The sequence below is a fragment of the Haliotis rufescens genome, unplaced genomic scaffold (assembly GCF_023055435.1).
Source record: "Haliotis rufescens isolate VD_foot unplaced genomic scaffold, xgHalRufe1.0.p SCAF_104, whole genome shotgun sequence".
In the NCBI taxonomy this organism is placed as follows: Eukaryota; Metazoa; Mollusca; class Gastropoda; order Lepetellida; family Haliotidae; genus Haliotis; species Haliotis rufescens.
The window spans coordinates 213,605-241,203 of NW_025963785.1; the positions used below are offsets into that span (position 1 = coordinate 213,605).

Here is a 27,599-nt window from a genome sequence, read left to right on the forward strand (position 1 = left end):
AACGTGCAAAAGATTTATTGAATCATTTTCAGTAACATATAAATGATATACCGGAATGACATACCGGGTAGGACATGCAGTGCGTAGATGTACGGTGAACAATTCCCGGTGGGGAAGACATTCAAATAACAGTCCAATGTTCAAAGTCTCAATAAGATTGTAAAGTGTCATGCCCACGTAGCAATCTTCAATCACAGTGACTGACATCATGAACTTCGATCTAAGCAATTGGGATACGATGACATGCATCAACCAAGACAGCGAGCCTGACCACCCGATCCTGTTAGTCGCCTCTTACGACAAGAATGGGTTGTTGAAGACCAATTCTCACCCGGAATCTTCACGGGACCGCATGTAGGCAAATTAGATCGGTATATGTTAAAGGCGCGCATGAGGCTTATTTTTTCAATTAGCAACAAATTCCTCTGTGATACTTGTGTTAGAACCAAACAGGCTCTTCCTGTATGGTAAACGAGTGAATGTTGTTTCACGCCGCGGTCAACACTATTCCAGCTATATTACGCTGCCAGAAAACACATGTCTGGATACGACGAACCCATGATAGAAAACATGAGCAACGAAACACGTCATAGCGGGACGATAACACGTCATCAGCCATATGAGAGAGCCTGACAGGCGAGCCATTTGAATCGAAGCGTATCACAAGCATAGGTGACCTGGGACCGATTCTAGCCCGGAATAATCCCACGAGATTACAACATATTCTACCATGACTCTGAAGAATGTTTAAAGTAACATCAAAAGACTGTCACACAAAAAATACATGGAACCGTGTATCTATCACAGCCTACATGTGGATGCATATCACAACGGTTGCCGATACCCCATTAGAACTGTATACATTCGATATCGGAACATCATCAGACGTTTGTGTCACAAAATGGTCCGCTGCACAAGTAATTGGTCACAAAAGTTTATCAAACATGCTGAAATATATTCATAACACATACAATTTAGTAAAACATACACAAACTACTGTGTCACAAAAAAGCCGTCTTCAGCTCAAAAACAACACGACTCCGGTTAAGTCCCCTCTCAGTAGAAACACTGGACATTAGACTACAGCTCGCCCAACAAACGAGGACTACTGAATGTCCTCATAGAATAGTCGTTTTGCATCCGACTAGTTGCGAACCTTGCCGGAAATCGCCGAACTGAAAATACAACAGTTTTACACTAGACGAAACAATATCGAAATTGTGATGGACATATTCCGTTACCTATTTAAGCATCGTCAGTGATGTAACCATCACATGGAACTTTCCCGCGATGTCGGACTGACACAACCAGTCCTGTAAAGTAGTTAGTCTTCAGTGCAACGTGTATGTCGTCATGGTATTTACCATTTTATTTGTTTGAGCTAGATTTAGTTAAAGTTATAATCATCTATGACCAGAAATTGTAACAAAAATGATAAATGAAAAGCGTATTACCCTCACACTCAAGCTATTTTTATCTGGCAGAACACTTAAACAAAGAGAGATTTCAGAGTTGCATACAGATAGCAGTGTACAAGCATGGCCACGGCGACAACGTAACCTTAAAGTGGACAATGTTCCATGCCGTTATGCTGTATGTTGTCGATGTAATTGGCACCTTATTTCATGCCTCTCTGTCTTTTCAGATGTTACAACGAACGATGGAATGCTAATTACCATGCACACATGTTTCTCCGATGATTGGTCATATTATTATTCAATGAATATTAACTTTATATTTGGTGTGTGTTTTAAGCTATATATACTCGAGCAACCAAATACACGGTACATACATTGCGTATTCTTACAACAGGAAACAAGCGGGCCGTTAGAATAGTAAATAAATTGCGATTATATCTTAAAGCATTAATTAGAGTAAAGCATTATTTGAAAAAGCACACATATATGTATATCTTGAAATCCATCCAAGCACTGGCGTGAACAGATTCCCCGCGAATGACTCGTGAAGTTTATTTAGGGATGTGACCTGATCGTATGTATTCACTGAATTTGATGGCCTCTACTGCACTGAACCCAAAGTCACTCTGAAGGATGTCTTTCGTGAGCTGTGAGGCGATAGTGCCGTCGATCTGCTGTTTCTTGAAGGCGTTTACGTGTTTTTCAAGCTTCAATTCCTTCATCTTCTTGATAAGATCACCGATTGATAGGTCTTTCACAGCCACAACTACTGGATCCCCTTTCCCACCCGATTTTGAAACTACCTCAGCATTTTTGTCCTTTTTAAACCCTTTGAAGAAGCTGAAAGGAGCTACTTCTTTTCGAGGAATGTCATTTACGTATCCATGCGCTGCTTCACTTCCGGTAGGTGACAACGATTCCTTTTCCTGATCTTTTGCAGGCGATACCGACTTAGTCTTGGCTTTTACAGTTGGAGCAGTTTTCGGTTCCCGTTTTGGGATAGGTGGTCGTGAGACGTATACCTCGTCTTCGTCAATAGGTGTGTAGATGTTTTCTTCGTCCACGACCATACCATACCCATCATCGTCTGTTCCCGCAACGAGTTTGAATGTCAGAAAGTCCTTTGGTTCGATATAGTCATACACGTTGTCCGACAACCCAAGGGTCTCATTGGAGTAAAAAGCAATATCTGAAAAGAAAGAACGTCACAATTGGTCATCAAGAAAATTTCAGTACAAAAACGTGTCTATTTCAGCAGTAATCTCCCGATACAGCTGCTCAGGGACAATTAACATGTCTTTCTTATTCCCGAAATCTATACAAAAAGTAACATTAATGGACATTAAACGCTGGTCTGATCGGTGTCGGTGATCAAAATCGGTGTCGCAACAGGCGGTTGGCTGCATCTATACAGCGAAGTATGTATCAGATACAAACCAAAATGTATCAGTTTGTAAACCCTTGCCGTTCAAGATTCAAAATAAAAAGGATACATCGGAGCTTCAGTTTGGGCTGTTAAGACACGGGGTGACACTTACCTTTGTTCCCGACGTTGAGATCCACCTTAACCGACTTCATCTCCTCCGCCAGGAAGAGCTCGTACTCCTTCCACTCTTCCTCGGTCTTCCCCTCCAGACCGGTTGCCATGGCGATCAACAGGTCTTGGAGGTAAACCGGAACAAGCACTGTCTTCTTGTCTATAGTTTCTGCAACACACACGCAAAACAATACAGTAAGATGTTACAGCCCCGTTGGCAAGACAATTAGCAGTTTCTGGAGACCTTCAAAGTCTTCATGTTTCGGTATAAAACACTCGACTTTGAAGAACCCTTCTTGTCCCCTAATTTACGTGTACCCCTTGAACGAAAGGCCCTTTGGATGCTGTCATTAATAAGCTTTCAAGTCCTCCAATCAGTCAACTTCTAAATACACGTCAAACACTTCACAGAGCTATAAATATATAGCGTTAACGTTAAGGTCCACCCTTTCTATATTTCAATTTCTCCCGAACCTCCATGTATCTATTGGAAAAATCTACTTTTGAGACAGGTCCCATTTTGATGTCCAAGATCCATAGATACTTCATGGGGTATGTATGTATGTATGTATGTATGTATGTATGTATGTATGTATGTATGTATGTATGTATGTATGTATGTATGTATGTATGTATGTATGTATGTATGTATGTATGTATGTATGTATGTATGTATGTATGTATGGGGTGGGGGTGGTGGTCGGTAGGTAGGTAGGTAGGTAGGTAGGTATGAGGCGACTAACGGGATCGGGTGGCCAGGTTCGCTGACTTGGTTGATGCATGTCATCGTATCCTACTTGCGTAGATCGATACTCATGCTGTCAATCACTCGATTGTCAGGTCCAGACTTGATCATTTACAGACCGCCGTCATGTAGTTGGAATACTGCTGAGTGCGGCGTTAAACAACAAACAAATAAACAAACTGTTTATAGGTGCTTCACATGACGCAGCCTTCATACATTTGTTAATGGGCTTCCTCTGTGACGTATCTATCGCGAACCAGCACCAGTAATTTATTACTTAGAATTCATTCGAAACGTCAGTAGTTATATTATGAAGGGTTGAACATACTGATAGGAAGGGGAAATTTATCATAAAGCCCTTCCTGCCAAGGGCTTGTACTCACTTGTATTGATACAGTTAGCCAGCATGTAGGATTCGTCGTACTCCTGCACCAACGCCAAGTTGCTGATGTCCCGGACCTTCTGTTGATCACAGCCGATATGGAACGTGTAGTCTTCAGGGACGGCGAACTTCACCTGCATCGGCAACGTGTTCTCCTCTAGGATCTCCTTTAGGCTTTGTGCGGGTCCAACTAGGGATCAAAATCCATTATTACGTGAACATTTCTATTCCAGTACTTTTGGTCATTAGCAGAGTGTGAGTACAGTATTTCAGTTATACCATGGTGTGTCAAGTCAATTCTGAAGTACTCTCAAATTGATGCAGGTCGTTTTCCACTTTGTTGAATCCCATGAGCACGTGTGTGGTGACAGACCAAGGAACATTATATGGGCGAGCTCGCGGCCGGTGGATCCAGGCAGGTAAGAAAATCAAACCTACACAGCGAGTTGCACACAAGACAATCCGTGCAGACTATAAGATTTGTTGTGAATAATGAATGTGAACTCGGATAATAGGGTCCCGTTTGACAAATCGATCTTGGTGCTACGACTTTCATAAGTGTATGTTAAACTGTGGGAGTTACGATCGTCTAAGCGTTTCGGTCGCTTTGCGGACCGAAATTGGCCAAAAATGCTTAAAATCAATGAGGCAATCACCGGTCAAAAAGAAAGCCTAATTATTACAAAATTATTCCAATTCAGTAACGAGTGCTTTGCACAAGCTATATCTTGGAGTAAGCGTACCTTTGCCTCTGGACTTGACCAGCTGAAACTTCATGGGGTAGTCTTTGGGGATGCTGAAGGTCCTGCCAAGGTTGTCTCGGGCCACCACCCGCGTCTGCTGCGTGTGGGTGTGAATGTGCATGACCTGGCCAGAGAGTAGGCTAATCAATGCCGATTGAACAAAAAGACAAGACACAAAAATCACACAACCTCGCACACACCGACCTCTTCCTCTACATATAGGCGTAGGGAGCCCTCCAGTACAGCTCGTCCCCCTACTTCTACACATGGAGATGTGGACCACCCGCCTCGAGTACATCACTCCCCTACTTCTACACATGGAGATGTGGACCACCCGCCTCGAGTACATCACTCCCCTACTTCTACACATGGAGATGTGGACCAACCGTCTCGAGTACATCACTCCCCTACTTCTACACATGGAGATGTGGACCACCCGCCTCGAGTACATCACTCCCCTACTTCTACACATGGAGATGTGTACCACCCGCCTCGAGTACATCACTCCCCTACTAAACATGGAGATGTGGACCCTCCGCCTCGAGAACATCACTCCCCTACTTCTACACATGGAGATGTGGACCACCCGCCTCGAGTACATCACTCCCCTACTTCTACACATGGAGATGTGGACCACCCGTCTCGAGTGCATCACTCCCCTACTTCTACACATGGAGATGTGGACCACCCGCCTCGAGTACATCACTCCCCTACTTCTACACATGGAGATGTGGACCAACCGTCTCGAGTACATTACTCCCCTACTTCTACACATGGAGATGTGGACCACCCGCCTCGAGTACATCACTCCCCTACTTCTACACATGGAGATGTGGACAACCCGCCTCGAGTACATCGCTCCCTACTTCTACACATGGAGATGTGGACCACCCCCCTCGAGCACACCACTCCCCTACTTCTACACATGGAGATGTGGACCAGCCACCTCGAGTGCATCACTCCCCTACTTCTACACATGGAGATGTGGACCATCCGCCTCGAGTACATCACTCCCCTACTTCTACACATGGAGATGTGGACCACCCGCCTCGAGTACATCACTCCCCTTCTTCTACACATGGAGATGTGGACCACCCGTCTCGAGTACACCACTCCCCTACTCCTACACATGGAGATGTGGACCACCCGCCTCGAGTTCATCGCTCTCCTTCTTCTACACATGGAGATGTGGACCATCCCCCTCGAGTACATCACTCCCCTACTTCTACACATGGAGATGTGGACCATCCGCCTCGAGTACATCACTCCCCTACTTCTACACAAGGAGATGTGGACCACCCGCCTCGAGTACATCGCTCCCTACTTCTACACATGGAGATGTGGACCACCCGTCTCGAGTACATTACTCCCCTACTTCTACACATGGAGATGTGGACCCTCCGCCTCGAGTACATCACTCCCCTACTTCTACACATGGAGATGTGGACCACCCGTCTCGAGTGCATCACTCCCCTACTTCTACACATGGAGATGTGGACCACCCGCCTCGAGTACATCACTCCCCTACTTCTACACATGGAGATGTGGACCACCCGTCTCGAGTGTATCACTCCCCTACTTCTACACATGGAGATGTGGACCACCCACCTCGAGTACATCGCTCCCTACTTCTACACATGGATATGTGGATCACCCACCTCGAGTACATCACTCCCCTACTTCTACACAAGGAGATGTGGACCACCCGCCTCGAGTACATCGCTCCCTACTTCTACACAAGGAGATGTGGACCACCCCCAACGAGTACACCACTCCCCTACTTCTACACATGGAGATGTGGATCACCCCCCTCGAGTACATCGCTCCCTACTTCTACACATGGAGATGTGGACCACCCACCTCGAGTACATCGCTCCCTACTTCTACACATGGAGATGTGGACCACCCGCCTCGAGTACATCGCTCCGTACTTCTACACATGGAGATGTGGACCACCCACCTCGAGTACATCGCTCCCTACTTCTACACATGGAGATGTGGACCACCCGCCTCGAGTACATCACTCCCCTACTTCTACACATGGAGATGTGGACCACCCGCCTCGAGTACATCGCTCCCTACTTCTACACATGGAGATGTGGACCACCCCCCTCGAGTACACCACTCCCCTACTCCTAAACACGGAGAGGTGGACCACCCGCCTCGAGTACATCACTCCCCTACTTCTACACATGGAGATGTGGACCACCCGCCTCGAGTACATCACTCCCCTACTTCTACACATGGAGATGTGGACCACCCCCCTCGAGTACATCACTCCCCTACTTCTACACATGGAGATGTGGACCACCCCCCTCGAGTACATCACTCCCCTACTTCTACACATGGAGATGTGGACAACCGCCTCGAGTACATCACTCCCCTACTTCTACACATGGAGATGTGGACCACCCCCCTCGAGTACATCACTCCCCTACTTCTACACATGGAGATGTGGACAACCGCCTCGAGTACATCACTCCCCTACTTCTACACATGGAGATGTGGACCACCCGCCTCGAGTACATCACTCCCCTACTTCTACACATGGAGATGTGGACAACCGCCACCAACCTCGACTGCACCCCTACTTCTACACATGGTTTCCCTTACCTGGCCGGAGCAGAAGGTGTCCAGGTCGATGTCTCCATAGCTGCCCTGTGTTACGACCACAGTCTTAGGGAGGCAGTTGCTGTACAGGTCATAAAACTCTTTCATGGTGTAGTCGTCATCCCCCTCGGAGAAGCGGAGGGGCACCTCCTGCTCCTTCCTCGGCGGCCTCTTCCTGTAGGACAGGACCAGACACATCCATCAATAACACGACCAGACACATTCATCAAAAACATGACCAGATCCAACCATCAATTACACGACTAGACCCAACCATCAATAACACAACCAGACACATCCATCAATAACAGAACCAGATACAACCATCAATAACGCGACCAGACGCAACCATCAATAACATGACCAGACACAACAATCAATAACACGACCAGACGCAACCATCAATAACACGACCAGACCCAACCATCAACAACACGACCAGAAAAAAACATAAATAACACAAAGAGACCCAACCATCAATAACATGACCTGACCAAACCATCAATAACATGACCAGACACAACCATCAATAACACAACCAGACACACCCACCAATAACACAACTAGACACATCTATCAATAACACCACCAGACACATCCATCAATAACATGACCAGGAACAACCATCAATAACATGACCAAACACAACCATCAATAACACGTGCAGACCCAATCATCAATAACACAACCAGACACAACAATCAATAACACGACCAGATCCAACCATCAATAACATGACCAGACCCAACCATCAATAACATGACCAGATCCAACCATCAATAACACGTCCAGATCCAACCATCAATAACATGACCGGACACAACCATCAATAAAATGACCAGACACAACCATCGATAACATGACCAGATCCAACCTTCAATAACACAACCAGACCCAACCATCAATAACACGTCCAGACACATCCATCAATAACATGACCAGGCACAACCATCAATAACACGACCAGGCACAACCATCAATAACACAACCAGACACATCCATCAATAACATGACCAGGCACAACCATCAATAACACAACCAGACACAACCATCAATAACACAACCAGGCACATCCATCAATAACATGACCAGATACAACCATCAATAACACAACCAGACACAACCATCAATAACACAACCAGGCACAACCGTCAATAGCACCACTAGGAACAACCATCAATAACATGACCAGACAGAACCATTAATAACACAACCAGAAACAACCATCAATAACACAACCAGACACAACAATCAATAACACGACCAGATCCAACCATCAATAACATGACCAGACCCAACCATCAATAACATGACCAGATCCAACCATCAATAACACGACCAGGAACAACCATCACTAACATAACCAGACACATCCATCAATAACATGGCCAGACACATCCATCAATAACAGGACCGGACACAACCGTCAATAATACGATAATAAGCTGAATTGGTCATGTCTTATTGCATTCATTTCCCAATGAATGTACAAAATTAAGCCACGCCCACCGAGGCGCACTACAAAATATCGGGGAATCCCAATAATACAGTCATGGGAATTCCCTTTCTGCTCACGCGTATCGTCATGCACAGGAGTTTTAGCGAAATTCATGCATATTCATTGTCCAAACAACCCTTTGAGACCGAAGACCGAGAAGGAATGAAACAGCAAACGTGCAGGCTCGCTCGCCTGTTTTTCCCAGACCAGACACATGGATAACAGCCAACAATAGCAGGACAAGACACGTGGATAAAAGCCATCTTCAACAGGACCAGTCACATGGATAACAGCCACTAATAGCAGGACTAGACACATTGATAACAGCCACTAATAGCAGGACCAGAGACATGGATAACAGCCACCAATAGCAGGGCCAGACACATGGATAACAGCCACCAATAGCAGGGCCAGACACGTGCATGACAGCCAAAATAGCAGGACCAGACACATTGATAACAGCCATAAATAACAGGACCAGAGACATGGATAACAGCCACCAATAGCAGGACCAGACGCATGGATAACAGCCATCTATAACAGGACTAGACACATGGATAACAGCCACCAATAGCAGGACAAGAGACATGGATAACAGCCACTAATAGCAGGACCAGACACATGGATAACAGCCACCAATAGCAGGACCAGACACGTTGATAACAGCCACCATTAACAGGGCCAGAGACATGGATAACAGCCATCTATAACAGGACCAGACACGTGGATAACAGCCACTAATAGCAGGACCAGAGACATGGATAACAGCCACCAATAGCAGGACCAGACACGTTGATAACAGCCACCATTAACAGGGCCAGAGACATGGATAACAGCCATCTATAACAGGACCAGACACGTGGATAACAGCCACTAATAGCAGGACCAGAGACATGGATAACAGCCACCAATAGCAGGACCAGACACATTGATAACAGCCACCAATAGCAGGACCAGACACATGGATAACAGCCACTAATAACAGGGCCAGAGACATGGATAACAGCCATCTATAACAGGACCAGACACGTGGATAACAGCCACTAATAGCAGGACCAGAGACATTGATAACAGCCACCAATAGCAGGACCAGACGCATGGATAACAGACATCTATAACAGGACCAGACGCATGGATAACAGCCATCTATAACAGGACCAGACACGTGGATAACAGCCACCAATAGCAGGACCAGACACATGGATAACAGCCACCAATAGCGGTGACGGAATCAGCGGAAGCAACAGATACGAATGATGATGATTAGGGGTGTGGCCAACGTCCATTATGCACAGATATCAGCCTAAAACTGTCAGTGTGGAACTGTGAAGGTTTCAAGAGATTACTACAAAAGAGTCTTTCTTTAGATTTTATCAATAAACATCATATAGCATGTTTCGTGGAATCCTGGTTGAATAAAGAAGATAAAGTAGACATTAATGGATATAATACATACAGCAAAACCAGAACGAAAGCAAGTGGTGCTATCAGAAACTCAGGCGGGATACTCACATTCGTGAATCAAGACATTTCATCTAACGTCTGTGAATTACATGGCTGTACTAAAACAGATAATGTCCAGTGGATAAAACTTCAGTTAAACATTACTGTGGTGATATGCACTGTGTATTACTCTCCAGAAGGATCAACCAGCTCACACTCAAAGGAACAATTGTTTGATATTCTAGAAGAGGATATTGATACGTTTCGAAGTTCTTTTCCTAATTGTGAATTCATTCTACATGGTGACTTTAACGCCAGAACTGGGAATTTAGCAGACCATTTAGAAAATGATGATACCACCTATTTGCCAATTGACGAAAATATAAACTATATAATGGATGAACCCGCCCCAAGAATATCTCAAGACAACAATGTAAACAAAAGGGGAAAGTCATTGTTAGACTTTTGCAAGAAAAATGAACTCCGTATCTGCAATGGTCGTTTGTTTCAAAATAAAGACATTGGGAAAATAACTTGTGTTGTGAATGAGGGCCAAAGCGTTGTAGATTATGTTTTGTGCTCAAATAACATATTTCACCAGTTTACCAGTTTCGATATTTGTAACGAAGTTGAATCCACACACTTTCCTATCACATACTCTGTCCTGTTCAAGGGATATAGATCACCTAAGTTGACCAACGATACATTATTTAAAAAGTCAAGATATGTCTGGAACGAGAACAAAATGGTAAAATACACTGAAAATTGGAATTTAATATCGGAACATTCTATCCAAGAAATAACAACAATAGCAGCATGTGGGCGTGTCGAGGAAGTGGCTGAAACATTCCACGACTTGCTACTGTCATGTTCAAAGGACTTCAAGAAATCGTCAGTATCCACAGTCAACAAGGGACATAACTGGTGGGATGCGGAATGCTACCAAGCCAGGTGTGACGCACGCCGTAAACTTCGTGCATTTCATGCAACTAACTGTACACGCGACCGCCTCACCTATATCGAAGCATGGAAATCATACAAACATCTATGTCACCTGAAATGTACACGTGCTCTCAATATGAAAACGGAAAAACTTCAGGAGAGCCTTCTTAATAGGGACAACAAACTATTCTGGTCATTTCTAAAGGGAAAACGACAATTCACTAACCCAGTTATTACACCTGCTGAGTGGATAAGACATTTTGAAAGCCACTTTAATAGTATAAGCACTTCACCCGATGAACAATCCTTTATTAAACGCATAATGGACTTATTGACTCAATCACCGATGATTTGATAGATACAACTGTAAATACGAATGATTTAGATAGAGATATTAGTTATGATGAAATTACTGCTGCTATTTCAGGTATGAAAAAGGGCAAAGCTCTTGGATATAGTGGTATACCAATTGACTTTTTCAAAAATGCTCCATTTGCTTGCGTTAACCTATTACTGACTTTATACAATGCAGTATTGAGAACTGGTATCTATCCAAAACAGTGGTCACTTGGTGAAATACTTCCAATTCATGAAAAAGGAAATGTTAACAATCCTAAAAATTATCGCCCCATAACTTTATTGGAAGTTTCTGGTAAAATATTTGCTAAAATTATATGTGAAAGACTGACCAAATTTGTTGAAACTAATGATATTCTTATCCCTGAACAAGCTGGTTTTAGACATGGATTTCAAACACTGGACAACATGTTTGTTTTAGATACATTGAGCGCTAAATACTTTGCTTTGTATAAAGGTCGATTATATTGTTGTTTTATTGACCTTAAAGCTGCATTTGATTCAATTAATAGAAAAAGTATGTTATATAAGATTTGGTTGTACAACATAAAAGGAAGTGTTTTTCGCCTTATTAGAAATATGTATTCCAATGTTCAGTCATGTATTTCACTGCAGGGTGGTTTTACTGATTTTTTCAACTGCTTAAACGGTGTGAAACAGGGATGCCAACTATCTCCACTACTTTTTTCATTGTATATTAATGATATTATAGATTTTTTTGAATGTAGATGAGGATAGATGTATAGAATTGGGTATTTGTAATATTTTTATGTTACTGTTTGCAGATGACATGGCACTCTTCGATAGTACAGTAAAGGGTCTACAAAAAAGACTTGACAAATTATCTGTTTATTGTAAAAAATGGAGCCTCTGTGTTAATGTTGAGAAAACAAAAGTAGTTGTTTTTAGAAAAGGTGGTAGACTTAGGAATTATGAAAAGTTTTATCTTGATAATAGACCATTAGAAATAGTTCCTTCCTATAAATATTTAGGTGTTCAGTTCTCTAGCAGTGGTTCCTGGAATAAAACACAGAAAACTCTGTCTTTTCAAATGTCCAAGGTTTTGAATACAATGCGCTCCCAATGTAATAATTTTAGAAATTTATCATTGCCAGTATTGCTGTACACTTTTTATGTTAAATTGTTACCAGTGTTGACTTATGGATCTGAAATTTGGGGTTTTCATCCATCGCCAGACGCAACCCGTGTTTACGATACTTACTTTAAGCAATTACTCTGTCTTGGTAGAAACACACCAAATGTTGTTGCTAGAGGTGAAGTTGGATATTGTTCATTAAAAGCTAAGATGTACATCAAAATAATTAAGTATTGGCTGAGATTAATTTATCAACAAGATAATGTGATTCTACAGCAGGCTTATTCTTTTCAATATAGGTTAGCTGAATTAGACAAGAGTTGTTGGGCATATAATGTTAAAATGCTTTTATTTAAGTACGGTTTTGGATTTGTTTGGAAAAAACAAAATGTTAATTGTATCACTTCCTTTTTGTCAGAGTTTGAAGAGCGTTGTAAAGAGATTGATTACCAAATGTGGTTTGAGGATTTGTCAAAATATTCTAAATTGAAAATGTACCAGTCTGTTAAGACTGTCTTTAAATTTGAAGAATACCTATCACTTGTCACTGTACATCCTTATAGAAATGCTCTGATTAAATTTAGATGTTCAAACCATAAACTTATGATTGAATACGGACGTACACTTGGTATAAGTGCGAATGAACGATTCTGTCCATTGTGTATCGTACCTTGTGTCGAAACTCAATACCATTTTTGTATGATATGCCCATTCTATAATGATATAAGAAGTCTATTACCGAAATACTATGTACAAAACCCAACTCTTTTTAAATTCCAACAACTACTGTCATCACAAAATGCCTACACTGTAAATGTCTTAGCGAAATATATTTTCCTGTCAATGAAAAAAAGATGTAAACAACTCAATATTAATTAATTGTCACTTTGATTGACCAATGTATAATATTGTATGGCGCTCAATTGAATTGAAAAAATCAATGAAATATGTATTGTATAATGGGCCGGTGGCCCCTTTACTGCAATAAACTCTCTCTCAATAAAAGTAGCAGGACCAGACGCATGGATAACAGCCACCAAGAGCAGGACCAGACGCATGGATAACAGCCATCTATAGGAGAAAGAGACACGGATAACAGCCCCAAATAACTGGGCAGAGACATCCTATGTTGGCATTTGGAAGGACTGAATTGACAGAAATGCACCCGAGAACCAGTATCTCCAAATTCGAACCGGAATCGAGTTTGGTAAATACATTCTTCCTATTCTATCTTATCCCTGTTGTCTTTACCTCTAAATATTTGAAAATTTGTTTTAGAGAGAGTTCGTGACAGCTTGTGCCCGATACCTTTCACGCTTTTGTGAATGAAATATGTTTGCACAAAGTCTCGACTACCCGATGTCAGCGTATTAACATATGTAGCTATATGTACAGAACAATGAGTGTTTCAGTCACTGGTTGTCGGTGTCAACACTTGGAGTGTGTTCGTGAATCTAGCGAAAACACACGACTCTTATCCCTGGTCGCCTTCTTGAGTCCCTGGCCTGAGTCTTACTCGAGTACTTAGTAGTCAGCGTAACTGCACATATATATAGACTGTGATAACCAGGAAGAACATCGAGTCGACTCACACCACCTGACGTCATTTCCTGTATAACAGTATCTCTTAACAAGCACTTTCAGATGAGAATAACAGCAAATGACAATATCACATATACGCCTTTCTGTCTGAAGTCAACAGGAAATACTCATTCTCCTTGGTGTTTGATAATATAGACTAATATTCATAACTGCTCAAGTACAACTGTGTTACTTAGAGTGTGGGTATATATAGATTAATATTCATAACTGCTCAAGTACAACTGTGTTACTAAGAGTGTGGGCAAATATAGATTGATATTCATAACTGCTCGGTACAACTGTATTACTAAGACTGTGGGCAAACATAGATTAATATTCATAACTGCTCATGTACAACTGTTTTACTAAGAGTGTGGGCAAATATAGATTAATATTCATAACTGCTCAAGCACAACTGTGTTACTAAGAGTGTGGGCAAATATAGATTAATATTCATAACTGCTCAAGTACAACTGTATCACTAAGAGCGTGGGCAAATATAGATTAATATTCATAACTGCTCAAGTACAACTGTGTTACTAAGAGCGTGGGCAAATATAGATTAATATTCATAACTGCTCAAGTACAACTGTATTACTTAGAGTGTGGGCAAATATAGATTAATATTCATAACTGCTCAAGTACAACTGTATAACTAAGAGTGTGGGCAAATATAGATTAATATTCATAACTGTTCGGTACAACTGTGTTACTAAGAGTGTGGGCAAAAATTGATTCATATTCATAACTGCTCAAGTACATTAGTATGTATTGAGGTTAGAAATGGCCTTATACAATAACATTATTATGAGAGTCGAGCAATATGAGAGGAACACATCGACCACTAGTGTGTGACAAAGCTCCATAAAACACTCTTTTTGAGACTAGTATTGTACATATATTATGTAATATTTCTTCCGGTTTGCTTTATTGATGTAACGTAAATGCAATCTGGACAACTGCACAAGTTGTAATCTATGTTATTCGTCAGCAGCCATTGTCCAGCACAGCGAAAGTGAACACAATGCCATCTCTAGTCTTCAGAAGTGAAGAGAAGTGTCGGTATTTCATATTTCCAAATTTCCTCATAGAAACGCATTGACCCTTCTCTTGTCCACTACCACATATACACTTACATCGATTGCCTCCCCTCCCAAGACGTCCCCTTGGCGGTGAGTGAGTGAGTGAGGTTTTACGCCGCTTTTAGCAATATTCCAGCAATATCACGGCGGGGGACACCAGTAATTGGCTTCACACATTATACCCATGACCCCCCCCACCCCCCCACCCCCCCACCCCTTCCCTCCAACACAAACACACACCCTTCTGGATCTCCGACACTGACTGCTCACGTCACCTGCTTGTAAATACAGCCTGAAGAGGAACATGCCAAAACGTTTCTGGGCTTGGCCGGTAGAGTTGGATTTGCCCTCGAATCTGTTTCTGTTCAACACTATGACTAAAGAAGGTTGGACTGCTCTTGTTCTTGTCCACAGTCTGAGGTAATCCCACCCCATCGCCGTCAACTTCCAAGTTGACCGGCCTACAATCTGTACACAGATCACGATTTAATCGCTATAAATGATTGCACATTCAATCATACCATGATGCACATTCAATCATATCATGATGCACATTCAATCATACCATGATGAACTGTGTCTCTTGACAACAAAAGCCAGGGGCTTTGCTGATTCACGCCGTGATGATGTTGATTGTTGTATTAAAACATCATCCCCACTCTCACTTTCTCACCCGAATACCGACTCACTCATCCACACAATCGCTCACAAGCCCACTCACTCACCCACCAACTCATACACAGTCTCTCATCACACAATACATCAATCAATCAATCAATCAAAGATTCCTACCTTGGAACAATTTCTGGCGGCTTGTCGTCAGTCATGATGGCGGGTCGGCTGACTGTGTGAGGAGTTTGTGGACAAGACCTTACATCACTGAAAAAAGGGAGCATGTAACAAGCACTCGTTTCCTTTTCGTTTTCCTGCATAGGCACTATTAATAGAACTAAAAACATTTATTAAGAGCTATGGGAATAGTGAAACTACAACAACGTGTGTTATAACTGTTATATCTGCACGTGAGACTGACTGATAAGGACCCCTGTTATGCACGCGGTCATGTACCACAGAGGTCAGTGAAATGATATACATCTATTCTGTTCCCATCGGCGACTACTCTGGAGTAGAAAAGCGCGATAAAATTTAAATATTGGCATGTGATATCAGCATGGAAGTATTATCATATATTCCGATGGAATGTATGACGTAAACATTAATTTCACACCACTTTTAGCAATATCCCAGCAACCCATCGGCGGGGGACACAGGAACAGGCTTCACACATTGTACCCATGTGGAGAATAGAACCCAGGCCTTCGAAGGATTTAACCACTAGAGTTATGCATCCGTACCCGTTGAGAGAATTCCGTTCGTGAGTTCGTTCGTGAGCAATTCGACATACGACGGCGGCCTTTAAACAAACCAGATCGACGATCAATGGACAAGAAAATCCAGTGACACGATGACCCCTTTACAGATTTTAAAACTGAAACGATGTCATGTTTTTTAATATATGACTTCTGTGTACAAGTGCAGAGATCTGCTGCTTATAAGTAAGGAGTACATTTAAGAAATATGTTCGTTTTGTAATTCAGTGGGGTGTTACTACACCCTTTTCGCAAATTCAAAACATATGTATTCCCTATTTTCACTTGTACCATACGTTCCCGAGGCTTGTCAAGTGAACTATTGACTTGCCTTTGCATGTGTTTGTTGCGGCTGCCACAGGTGGGAAAGGATACGCTCACCTTTTCGCGAACACCTGGTATCATCACTATTTGATAGAGATTCAAAACCACATGCTCATGATATAGTAAGAATCGTACACTCGACTCTGTTTTTGGCAGTGATTTCTTATAAATATGGAAAGGGTTTTTTCGCGTTTATCTATGCATATGAATCGGATTGTCTGCACGGATTGGGTTTAGTTAAATCAAGGCGATTTGGCCATGAAGTCTATCTTAAGCTTCAGGTATATCTATGATATGATATCGTTCAATAACGGTCAAATAGCCAATTCACTTCCTCTGATTTTCCCACCTGAACTAAAAATAAAGCAGTCCGGTGAGACCCCTCGTCTAATTAATATAATAATACATTTTCTTTGTTCAGTGATGACTCCTTCATCTTTCAGCAGATGTGACTTATGATTATATAATAGTTGTGTCAATTAAATAGTAAGATATTGTAAAGTGCTGTGGTAACAAGAGTATCAGCATTCCGACAGCGTCGTGTGCAATTCATATATCATTGACCCATGTCGGTGCACAGGTGTTTCAGGAAGTAGAAGGGAGCGAGCCTCCTGTAGCCAGTGTTGACATAACCTGTTATGTGCATACGTGGGTCTCCCAGCAGAGATAACGGTACCCGCTGATACATCTAGACTTTCACCCCAAATACATATACATGTGTACTTTGTAATGTGATGTGTGGAGAAGTCATGGATATCGTTTTTGTGAAACTTTGTTTGAGAAACACTACCCCTCATATGCGAGTCCTCTAGGAATTCATCATCGAACTACTCCTGACAACTACCTGAATATCAGTGACGTTGATCATATCGATCGTCTATGTAAAGTTCAAGGTGACACGGAATGTAGCGAATATTCATGACCATGTTACGTCGTTCAAAGACTATAATATCTATCGACATTGAATATTCACATATTCACACCATCGGACCTTTCGGAAACATTGCTACAAACAAAATAAATAAGATCATTCTGGAGTGAAATATATTATGGCATCATGGTTTACCTTTAAGTAGAATGCAGTAGAAAAATAGAAAAGGGAAGAATGTATATCAAACACGAATAAAAGATAATATATTCGAGAGTTTTACACGAAAGTGGTGTCAGAATGTGTAAAGAAGTTTATGTTTGCACAGCAATGTCATGCTACAATGTATTATGTAATGATGACGCCATGGAACAATTAAACAATGTTATTTTCGTTTGCAATTTCCTCCGTGATAATCAGTAATCTATTCCTTACATACGATAAACAAGTATATAGATAATTGATTCTTTTTAGCATCGGATCGACTGAAGCACAAGAAACTCAAGGACTAACAGTAAAAAAAGTAGTCCGTCATAATCTGACCTCACCATGGAGTAGCCAGTCACGAACAAGGATGGATAATTGTTATAAGAGACGATATTAAATTAAACAGGATGGCCAGGCTTCTTCAAGATTGTTATCGTTCCCCGGCGGCGGAGAGAGTTGCTAGGACTTTCTGTCATTGGTTTTCACCATGTCCTGGTGGTGTGGATGGAATACCGACTGCGAGGATAACCAACCGATATTCACAGTCTGTTTCATACGTAGTCAACTTGACATTCAATATGAACGTTACATGATTACGTCTAAGGCCTACTGCTAATTTAGGGGTATGTGACGAACCATGTGCTTACTGCTGAACGTGTGGTAGTAAACAAAATGGAGCTGCCTACATGAGTCATGACAAGGGAGAGTACGCCTCCGTGGTCAAGTGGTAGAGCGTCCGCCCGGAGAGCGGAAGGTCCGGGGTTCGATCCCCGGCCGTGTCATACCAAAAGACGTTAAAAGATGGTACTTGTTGTTACCCTGTCTGGCGCTCGTCATTAAGGGGTTAAATCAAGGACCGGTCGGCTCGGAGTCAGTATACTGTGTCTGAGTGGGGTATTCATGTTAAACTGCGGCATGGTATCTCAGTTGGCTAGCACTAGAAATCGGCATCAGTCCGTTCTAGTACAAGCAGCCACACACACACACACACACACACACACACACACACACACACACACACACACACACGTGCATGCACGTCGCTATATAAGTGCAATAATCTTGGACGCGACGTTAAACCCAATTTCACCTCACCTCACCTGACAAGGAAGAAATATTTTTCAGTGAAGAAAAGTAGCTTACAGACATACTCCAGAGGAAGATGTCTGTATGTATTTCAAATGTAATGCATTGTACGTTTAACAAAGGATACGCCCTACTTTGCTATACGAAATATGAATCAGGAAGGAAAATTTTAAGCAATTTGATTTTTTAAGGGAAAATAATAGGTTATGTTAATGTGAGATTAAACTACCATGGTTTAAAAAACGTAAAAGCTGTTAGAAGAGCGCACAAGGCAACGCTTGAACTAATTCACAGATTTCATTTGAACGTGCGTTACTGACCAGGAAGAACTGGTAGGTTAGGGTGGGAGATCATACAAGACGCATGACAGAATTGGGAGAGAGTAAGTCTTTGGACGGTAGCACAACATACCGTCAGCCAATGTACTCTTGGGAGAAAGATAATATTCGTCGAACTATTCTCAGCGTTGTTTTTGAGGGGTCACGCAGATAATAAAAGATAACACGTTGCCTTGTCAAGTTACAAGAGTGCAGTTCAGTGGCGTGCGTTATGTGCGTTTATGGAATGATACTGACAAAAGGTCAATCAAGAGGAACAACCCGCCTTTTTCAATGAACGAAGGGGCGAAAGGACAGGAACAATGTCAAAAACTTTGCATTTAGAGCAACAATTAATACCGAGAAACTTGTTTGTAGATCAGTCTTTAATGTCGAGAACTGTGTATGCAGATCAGCCATTAATATCGAGTACTGTTTATGTAGGTCAAGAATTAATGTCTTGAATTTTGTATGTAGATCAACCATTAATGTCGAGAACTATGAATATAGATCAACCATTCATGTCGAGAACTTTGTAAATAGATAAATCATTTATGTCAAGAACTTTGTATGCATATCAATTATTAATGTCGACAACTTTGAATATATATCAACCATTAATGTCGAGAACTGTGTATATAGATCAACCATTCATGTCGAGAACTTTGTATATAGATCAACCATTCATGTCGAGGACTTTGTATATAGATCAACCATTAATGTCGAGAACTGTGAATATAGATCAACCATTCATGTCGAGAACTGTGTATATAGATCAACCATTCATGTCGAGAACTTTGTATATAGATCAACCATTCATGTCGAGAACTGTGTATATAGATCAACCATTCATGTCGAGAACTTTGTATATAGATCAATCATTAATGTCTCGAGAACTTTGTATATAGATAAATCATTTATGTTGAGAACTTGGTATGTAGATCAATCATTAATGTCGACAACTTTGTATGTATATCAATCATTAACGTCGAGAACTTTGTATATATATCAACCATTAATGTCGAGAACTGTGAATATAGATCAACCATTCATGTCGAGAACTTTGTATATAGATCAATCATTAATGCCGAGAACTTTGTATATAGATAAATCATTTATGTCGAGAACTTTGTATATAGATCAATCATTAATGTCGATAACTTTGTATAGTGATAAATCATTTATGTCAAGAACTTTGTATGCATATCAGTCATTAATGTCTACAACTTTGAATATATATCAACCATTTATGTCGAGAACTGTGTATATAGATCAACCATTAGTGTCGAGAACTTTGTATATAGATCAACCTTTCATGTCGAGAACTTTGTATAGATACGTCATTAATGTGGAGAACTATGTATATAGATCAACCATAATGTCGAGAACTGTGAATATAGATCAACCATTCATGTCGAGAACTTTGTATATAGATCAACCATTCATGTCGAGGACTTTGTATATAGATCAACCATTAATGTCGAGAACTCTGAATATAGATCAACCATTCATGTCGAGAACTGTGTATATAGATCAACCATTCATGTCGAGAACTTTGTATATAGATCAACCATTCATGTCGAGAACTGTGTATATAGATCAACCATTCATGTCGAGAACTTTGTATATAGATCAACCATTCATGTCGAGAACTTTGTATAGATACGTCATTAATGTCGAGAACTTTGTATATATATCAACCATTAATGTCGTGAACTGTGAATATAGATCAACCATTCATGTCGAGAACTTTGTATATAGATCAATCATTAATGTCGAGAACGTTGTATGTATATCTATCATTAACGTCGAGAACTTTGAATATATATCAACCATTAATGGCGAGAACTGTGAATATAGATCAACCATTCATGTCGAGAACTTTGTATATAGATCAGCCATTCATGTCGAGAACTTTGTATATAGATCATTCATTAATGTCGAGAACTTTGTATGTATATCAATTATTAACGTTGAGAACTTTGAATATATATCAACCATTAATGTCGAGAACTGTGAATATAGATCAACCATTCATGTCGAGAACTTTGTATATAGATCAATCATTAATGTCTCGAGAACTTTGTATATAGATAAATCATTTATGTTGAGAACTTGGTATGTAGATCAATCATTAATGTCGACAACTTTGTATGTATATCAATCATTAACGTCGAGAACTTTGTATATATATCAACCATTAATGTCGAGAACTGTGAATATAGATCAACCATTCATGTCGAGAACTTTGTATATAGATCAATCATTAATGCCGAGAACTTTGTATATAGATAAATCATTTATGTCGAGAACTTTGTATATAGATCAATCATTAATGTCGATAACTTTGTATAGTGATAAATCATTTATGTCAAGAACTTTGTATGCATATCAGTCATTAATGTCTACAACTTTGAATATATATCAACCATTTATGTCGAGAACTGTGTATATAGATCAACCATTAGTGTCGAGAACTTTGTATATAGATCAACCTTTCATGTCAAGAACTTTGTATATAGATCAATCATTAATGTCGAGAACTTTGTATAGATACGTCATTAATGTCGAGAACTTTGTATGTATATCAATCATTAATGTCGAGAACTTTGTATGTAGACCAATCATAATTGTCGAGAACTTTGTATATAGATCAATCATTCATGTCGAGAACTTTGTATATAGATCAATCATTAATGTCGAGAACTTTGTATATAGATCAATCATTAATGTCGAGAACTTTGTATGTATATCAATCATTAATGTCGAGAACTTTGTATATAGATCAATCATTAATGTCGAGAACTTTGTATATAGATCAATCATTAATGTGGAGAACTTTGTATATAGATCAATCATTAATGTCTAGAACTTGGAATGTAGATCGCCCATGAATATCAAGAAGATTGTGTATAGACCAGTTATTAATTTTCAAGAACCGAACACACACACACACACACACACACACACACACACACACACACACACAGAGGAAACGTTTGGTTAAAGGGATGCAAACTTGTATAGGAGCAGACAATACAGGACACTGGATTAAAAAATGTTTATCAGACATGTGTGACATAGTTGCATTATGACATACACAGATTTAAAAAAAATCCCATTGAATATATGAATATTTATTCGTACTTATTTCAATGTTATTTACCAAGACCAGTGTGTCTTTTAAGTTGTTTGTTGCCAGAAGGGATTGACGTGTCTACATGTTGACATGTTATGTAAATTTATAAAATATATAACACTATAGTTGCCATCAGTGAAACAGACAGTGTGTCTTACTGTTTCAATACAATTTTGTAAAGGTATTAAGTTTTTTATTTATTAACTGTTTCCTGTAAACGGAATTCGGGCCCAGCTCAAATGGGATGTTAGTCATTCAGTGATTCAGATTTACTCCATAGTATAAATTTGAAAAATAAAATCCTTAAACTTCTCGAACCAAACCTCGATCAGTAATCGAGATTGACGTTCAGCAAAGATGTGGCCACATCAGGCATGGATAGAAATATGATCCGCTTCATAAATATAACAACACAAGTGTTGTTCGCAGGATGAAAACATACAAAATATCATTTTATCCAATGTTTTTAATGAGAGAACAACGACCACGAGTTGTTTATTTCTTATATGTGATATCAACATAATGAACAGCCTCTTTGAGGACGTTAATAAAATGTACAAGCTTTAAAAATAAATTTGAATAATGATGACTCCCTAAATGCACTCCGACCCCGACAATGTCAGACAATTACAATTACATTAACAGATTCGTTGCGATTTGTTTATCTGCCTTATAAACCGACCCATGACAACAGAAGCATTAGTCTTAGCAGAGAATTATTAATCGTCTGTTTTGTTTACATACCGCAGTCGCATGGCAACAGAACAAACACCTATATGTTTTTGCATATTTTGTGAGAGTGGCGGGCGCTACCTGTAGGACAGGACCTGCTCACCCTTTTCGCAAACACCTGGTATCATCGCTGATTTTTCGTAATCCATTCAAATAACTTTCACCGTCATTTTGCCTTTTACGCCAATTTGATTGTTTCGGCGTATTATCGAGGCTGGTTAATCTTTAGCGTTGGCTTTTTACATTAGATAGCTTCACCAGCATTGTTTCAATTCTGTTTAAAGACAGATTGGTGGACTCGAAAGAGCCAGACATAAAGGAGTAGGAAATGAGAATTCAAACCTTCCATTTCCTGGCACGAGGGTGTATTTGTGAAATACTTCCTGAATTCGATCAGAGCTTTTTGGTTGTCAAATTTCGGCCCGGTAATCAGAACAATCAGTCCAATTATATGGATAGGTGTGACATTGGTTTACCCGTGTCTCATCCTGATAGATAAAATCTGACCCCTCATCTCCCTATTTCTGCATTACTATGTCCCCGTGTCTTTTCCCCGGTAAACAATTGCTTTGCTTTTGTATGTAACGGGTGCCACCGATGGAGCGGGATACGTTCACGTTTTCGCGAACACCTTGTATCATTACTATTTGATAGTGATTCATAAACCCAGGCACATGATGAAGTCGGAATCGTACAATCGACTCTGCTTTTAGCTGTGATGTCTTATGGATACATGGAAAGGGGTTTGTCGTTTTTATCTTTTTGACGTGAGTACGAGTTAAGGTCACAATGATGTCCTTCGCATGGTAAAAGATCTTGCTGGCATTTTCCACATTCTAGTATATACATATCACGCTTCTCATCAATGAGAACCTTCAGCGTATGTAAGGTATAGGCAGAACACCGAGTGCGTACATGGCATAAACCGGTCGACGTACAACATATGCGTATAATTCATCGACGTCAGTGACGTGTTATCTGGCTTTACAAGGTCATCAGTACCTGGACTTTTCAGTATCCACCGCCTTACTGTATATGTTACAGTCAGTGTGTTAACTCAGTCAATGTGTAAAATGTGATTCTCTTAGGCAATTTATAAGAAAGGGCTTACAGCATCCCAGTAGACTGACTATGCCAGGATCAGAAGCAGAAAAAAAGAATAAAATATCTACTGATTTTTGTTTTCTTATAATTCTATCTCTGGGTGATGAAGGTAAACATCATAATGTTTGGAATTCGTTGTTGTAATATACAATACACAATTGTTCGGTCAAATTGTAAAATAACTAAATTGTAAATTGGCCAAGTGGAACTTTCCGCTAGCTCACACACTGACTGTAACATACATACAGGTATTTCGAGGGCCCTGCAAACTCCATCAATGACTCTATAGCTGTTGTGGCGTGGTCTGCCTCGATCATATGTCTTTGAAATGTATATAATTATACAGATTCACCTGAACCTAGGGAACGTGACGTGATCTGCCCATTTTGCTGTAGCCATACACGAAGAACGACGGATGTAGCGATTTCAATAGGTTTCGTGCATGCATGAAATGCACGTGATGCAAAGCGAGTGGGAAAATACCGCGAATTTTGTTTTCATACACTCTACTTAAATATGGACAATATGGGGGCATTCTTATCTGTACTTAAATTTGCTTTTATTATACTTCAATATTTAAATGATCTTCTCATGTTACATAACCCTCTCGTTTTTACGTTGGCTGTGTCAATAGTAAATCTTAATGAATAAAGAATAAAGCTGACGTCACAAGCGGCGCTGGGGTAGTCTAGTGGTTAAAGCGTTCGCTCGTCACGCTGAAGGCCCGGGTTCGATTCCCCACATGGTTACAATGTGTGAAGCCCATTTCTGGTGTCCCCAGCCGTTTATGTTGCTGGAATATCGCTAAACGCGGCGTAAAATCCAACTCCAACTCACTCACTCACTGACGTCACAAATATACGCGCATACGGTGATAGATGGTTCGGGGGCGTTTGCTTAACATCTAAACGGTAATTGAGTGTTTGTTTCAAATTCATACCACGGAGTGAATCAGGAACACTGAATAACTAAAATCTAATTTGAGCTGGGTATTGGATCCGTTTTCAGGAAACTGTAAATACATGAAAACTTGATACGTAATGAAATGAGCGAGTGAGTATGGTTTTACGCCGCTTTAAGCAATATTCCAGCAATATCACGGCGGGGGACACCGGAAATGGGGAATCGAATTCGGGTGATGAAATGAATGTATCAAAACAATAAACATGCTGACTACTTTACTGACGACAACAAAAAGTTCAACTGAGACTGTTTGAAGGGGCATTTAGTATTCACGCAGATAGCTTTGGTCAAGTCAGCCAATATAATGATTTATATATATGATTTATGTAGCATAGAATTATCCCTCTTGTCGTGACTGGTATTGCAAAAGCCACGGAATGGAGATTCGCGCACTTAGTAGAATAGTCATTCATTGAGCTTGGCCTATTGATAATTATGACCTTTGCTCTTCCCGTGTTGATTCCGGGGCAGGATGTGTTCACAGTAACTAGTAGAGCCGATTGGATATGATGGTTAAAATATTGAAGGCGGGGATCGTTGTTCATGATATCAAGCATTTGTTCGCCACCGGTTCAGATTCGATGTTTTAAGGTCGACGTGTAATACGAATGTTTAAACTCACTACCACCCAGCTTACCTTAATACGTAAAAAAGCGACAAAACCCTTTCCATATTCAATAGAAATCGCTGCTACAAGCAGAGTCGATTTCCGATTCCGACTATATCATGAACATGTGTTTATGAATCGCTATCAAATAGGGATGATACCAGTGGTAACAATGTGTTAATTTAACTGTTTGCATTTCATTAATGAGTACAAATATAAATGGGGAAAACACGAGAATTAATTATGTGAAGCGTAAGATACACTTACTCTTTGATTTATTTATTATTAGTTTTTGTTGTTGTTTTTTTAAGGGGATACGGGTGGCCCAGTCGTCTAAGGCGCCGCGACTCGCTGCGCAGAGTTGCGTCCCCTGGGCACGCCAGAAACCAATGATTTTGGGTTCGAAACCCTATTCGCCCCGATTATGCACCATACCCGTGCTCGTGGGTTTCACCGAAGTGGTAAACGTCTAAGACCTGCATCACCTCGGGCTTTCCTCCCACATTAAGCTGACACGCCATGATATAACTAGCATAATGTTAAAAGCGGCGTTAAACCCAACTCACTCACTCACTCACTCGTTAGTTTTTTTATAGAGGTTTTCACTTTCCGAACACACGCGGACAAAGAACAACCTGTTTCAAAGGTTTCAGCAACAAACAATAATGGCTGACATATGTGTCAATTATTTACGTAGATGGGACAAAATAACTATACCCACCAAAACAAAGAATATGCACATGTCACATCACACTTAGTTGGCCAACAAAAACTCGCACACCAATAATCCAGACTTTCTAGAAACGCTTGGTTGCTCTTTCACAAAACGCCCTTCTGTTAGTGGCAGACACAACAGGACTTGTCAGCACGCTTTATTGCTGTTACCCTGTAAGCTTTCTTATGACAGGACACCTGCCGTAGGGCAGCCCCACTGTTGAATAATGATCAGCATGCATGACAACCTTCAAATGTAAACTGCCCTTCTTAAACGCCCGTGCCTGTAGCCCCAAGGAGGTTTATGTCAGTAAACTGTGGCGATACACAGCAATTGTTATTGCGTAACCCCTATGATCGACATGCTGACTACATACACCGCCTGACAGTTATATGCATACTCTGCTGTCGACAACATGTTATGGCTGCACACTGCTACTACAATGAATTAAAAACACAAAAATGAAGTTAAAGACACATCTTGCTTCTAGTATAATTTGTTACTATGTAAGGTTGAAAGTTACCTGTACAGGTAGAGACACCGACATGCTTACCTCCATACTATCTGCGTGTGCTCTGTCCGACATATGCAGTGACGACCACCTCAACCAGGAAGTGATATCTGTTGCGCAGGGTGGTGTGTTTATCTCAACGTATTGCATGTATTTATAGTTGTGTTTCGCATGTACGTCGGGCAGGAAGTTATTGATAAGAAGGCTCTTAAAGGGAGACTC

General features: G+C 40.8%; 1 protein-coding gene across 2 annotated transcripts; it reads right to left on the minus strand.

The window, feature by feature from the left end:
• LOC124131618 lies at positions 1 to 27,543 on the minus strand. 2 transcript variants are annotated; one of them, XM_046494998.2, is made up of 7 exons: positions 27,420 to 27,543; positions 16,227 to 16,313; positions 7,439 to 7,610; positions 4,826 to 4,949; positions 4,084 to 4,272; positions 2,957 to 3,124; positions 1 to 2,607 (listed from the first exon to the last, which is right to left on the minus strand). In XM_046494998.2, the coding sequence occupies exons 2-7, from the start codon at positions 16,259 to 16,261 to the stop codon at positions 1,970 to 1,972; spliced, it is 1,326 nt and encodes a 441-aa protein (XP_046350954.2). In that variant the 5' UTR covers positions 16,262 to 16,313; positions 27,420 to 27,543; the 3' UTR covers positions 1 to 1,969. The 2 variants fall into 2 exon arrangements, with proteins under 2 accessions (XP_046350954.2, XP_046350955.2); XM_046494999.2 differs by having other exon boundaries at positions 27,390 to 27,503.
• Positions 27,544 to 27,599: the final 56 nt, after the last annotated feature.

Coding starts and splice junctions, on each gene's coding strand:
- LOC124131618 (XM_046494998.2), bottom strand. CDS start 16,261: ATGACTGACGACAAGCCGCCAGAAATTGTTCCAAG. Junction 4,950..7,438: donor ACACCTTCTGCTCCGGCCAG/GTAAGGGAAACC, acceptor CTCTCTGGCCAG/GTCATGCACATTCACACCCA. Junction 4,273..4,825: donor GGTCAAGTCCAGAGGCAAAG/GTACGCTTACTC, acceptor TTTGATCCCTAG/TTGGACCCGCACAAAGCCTA.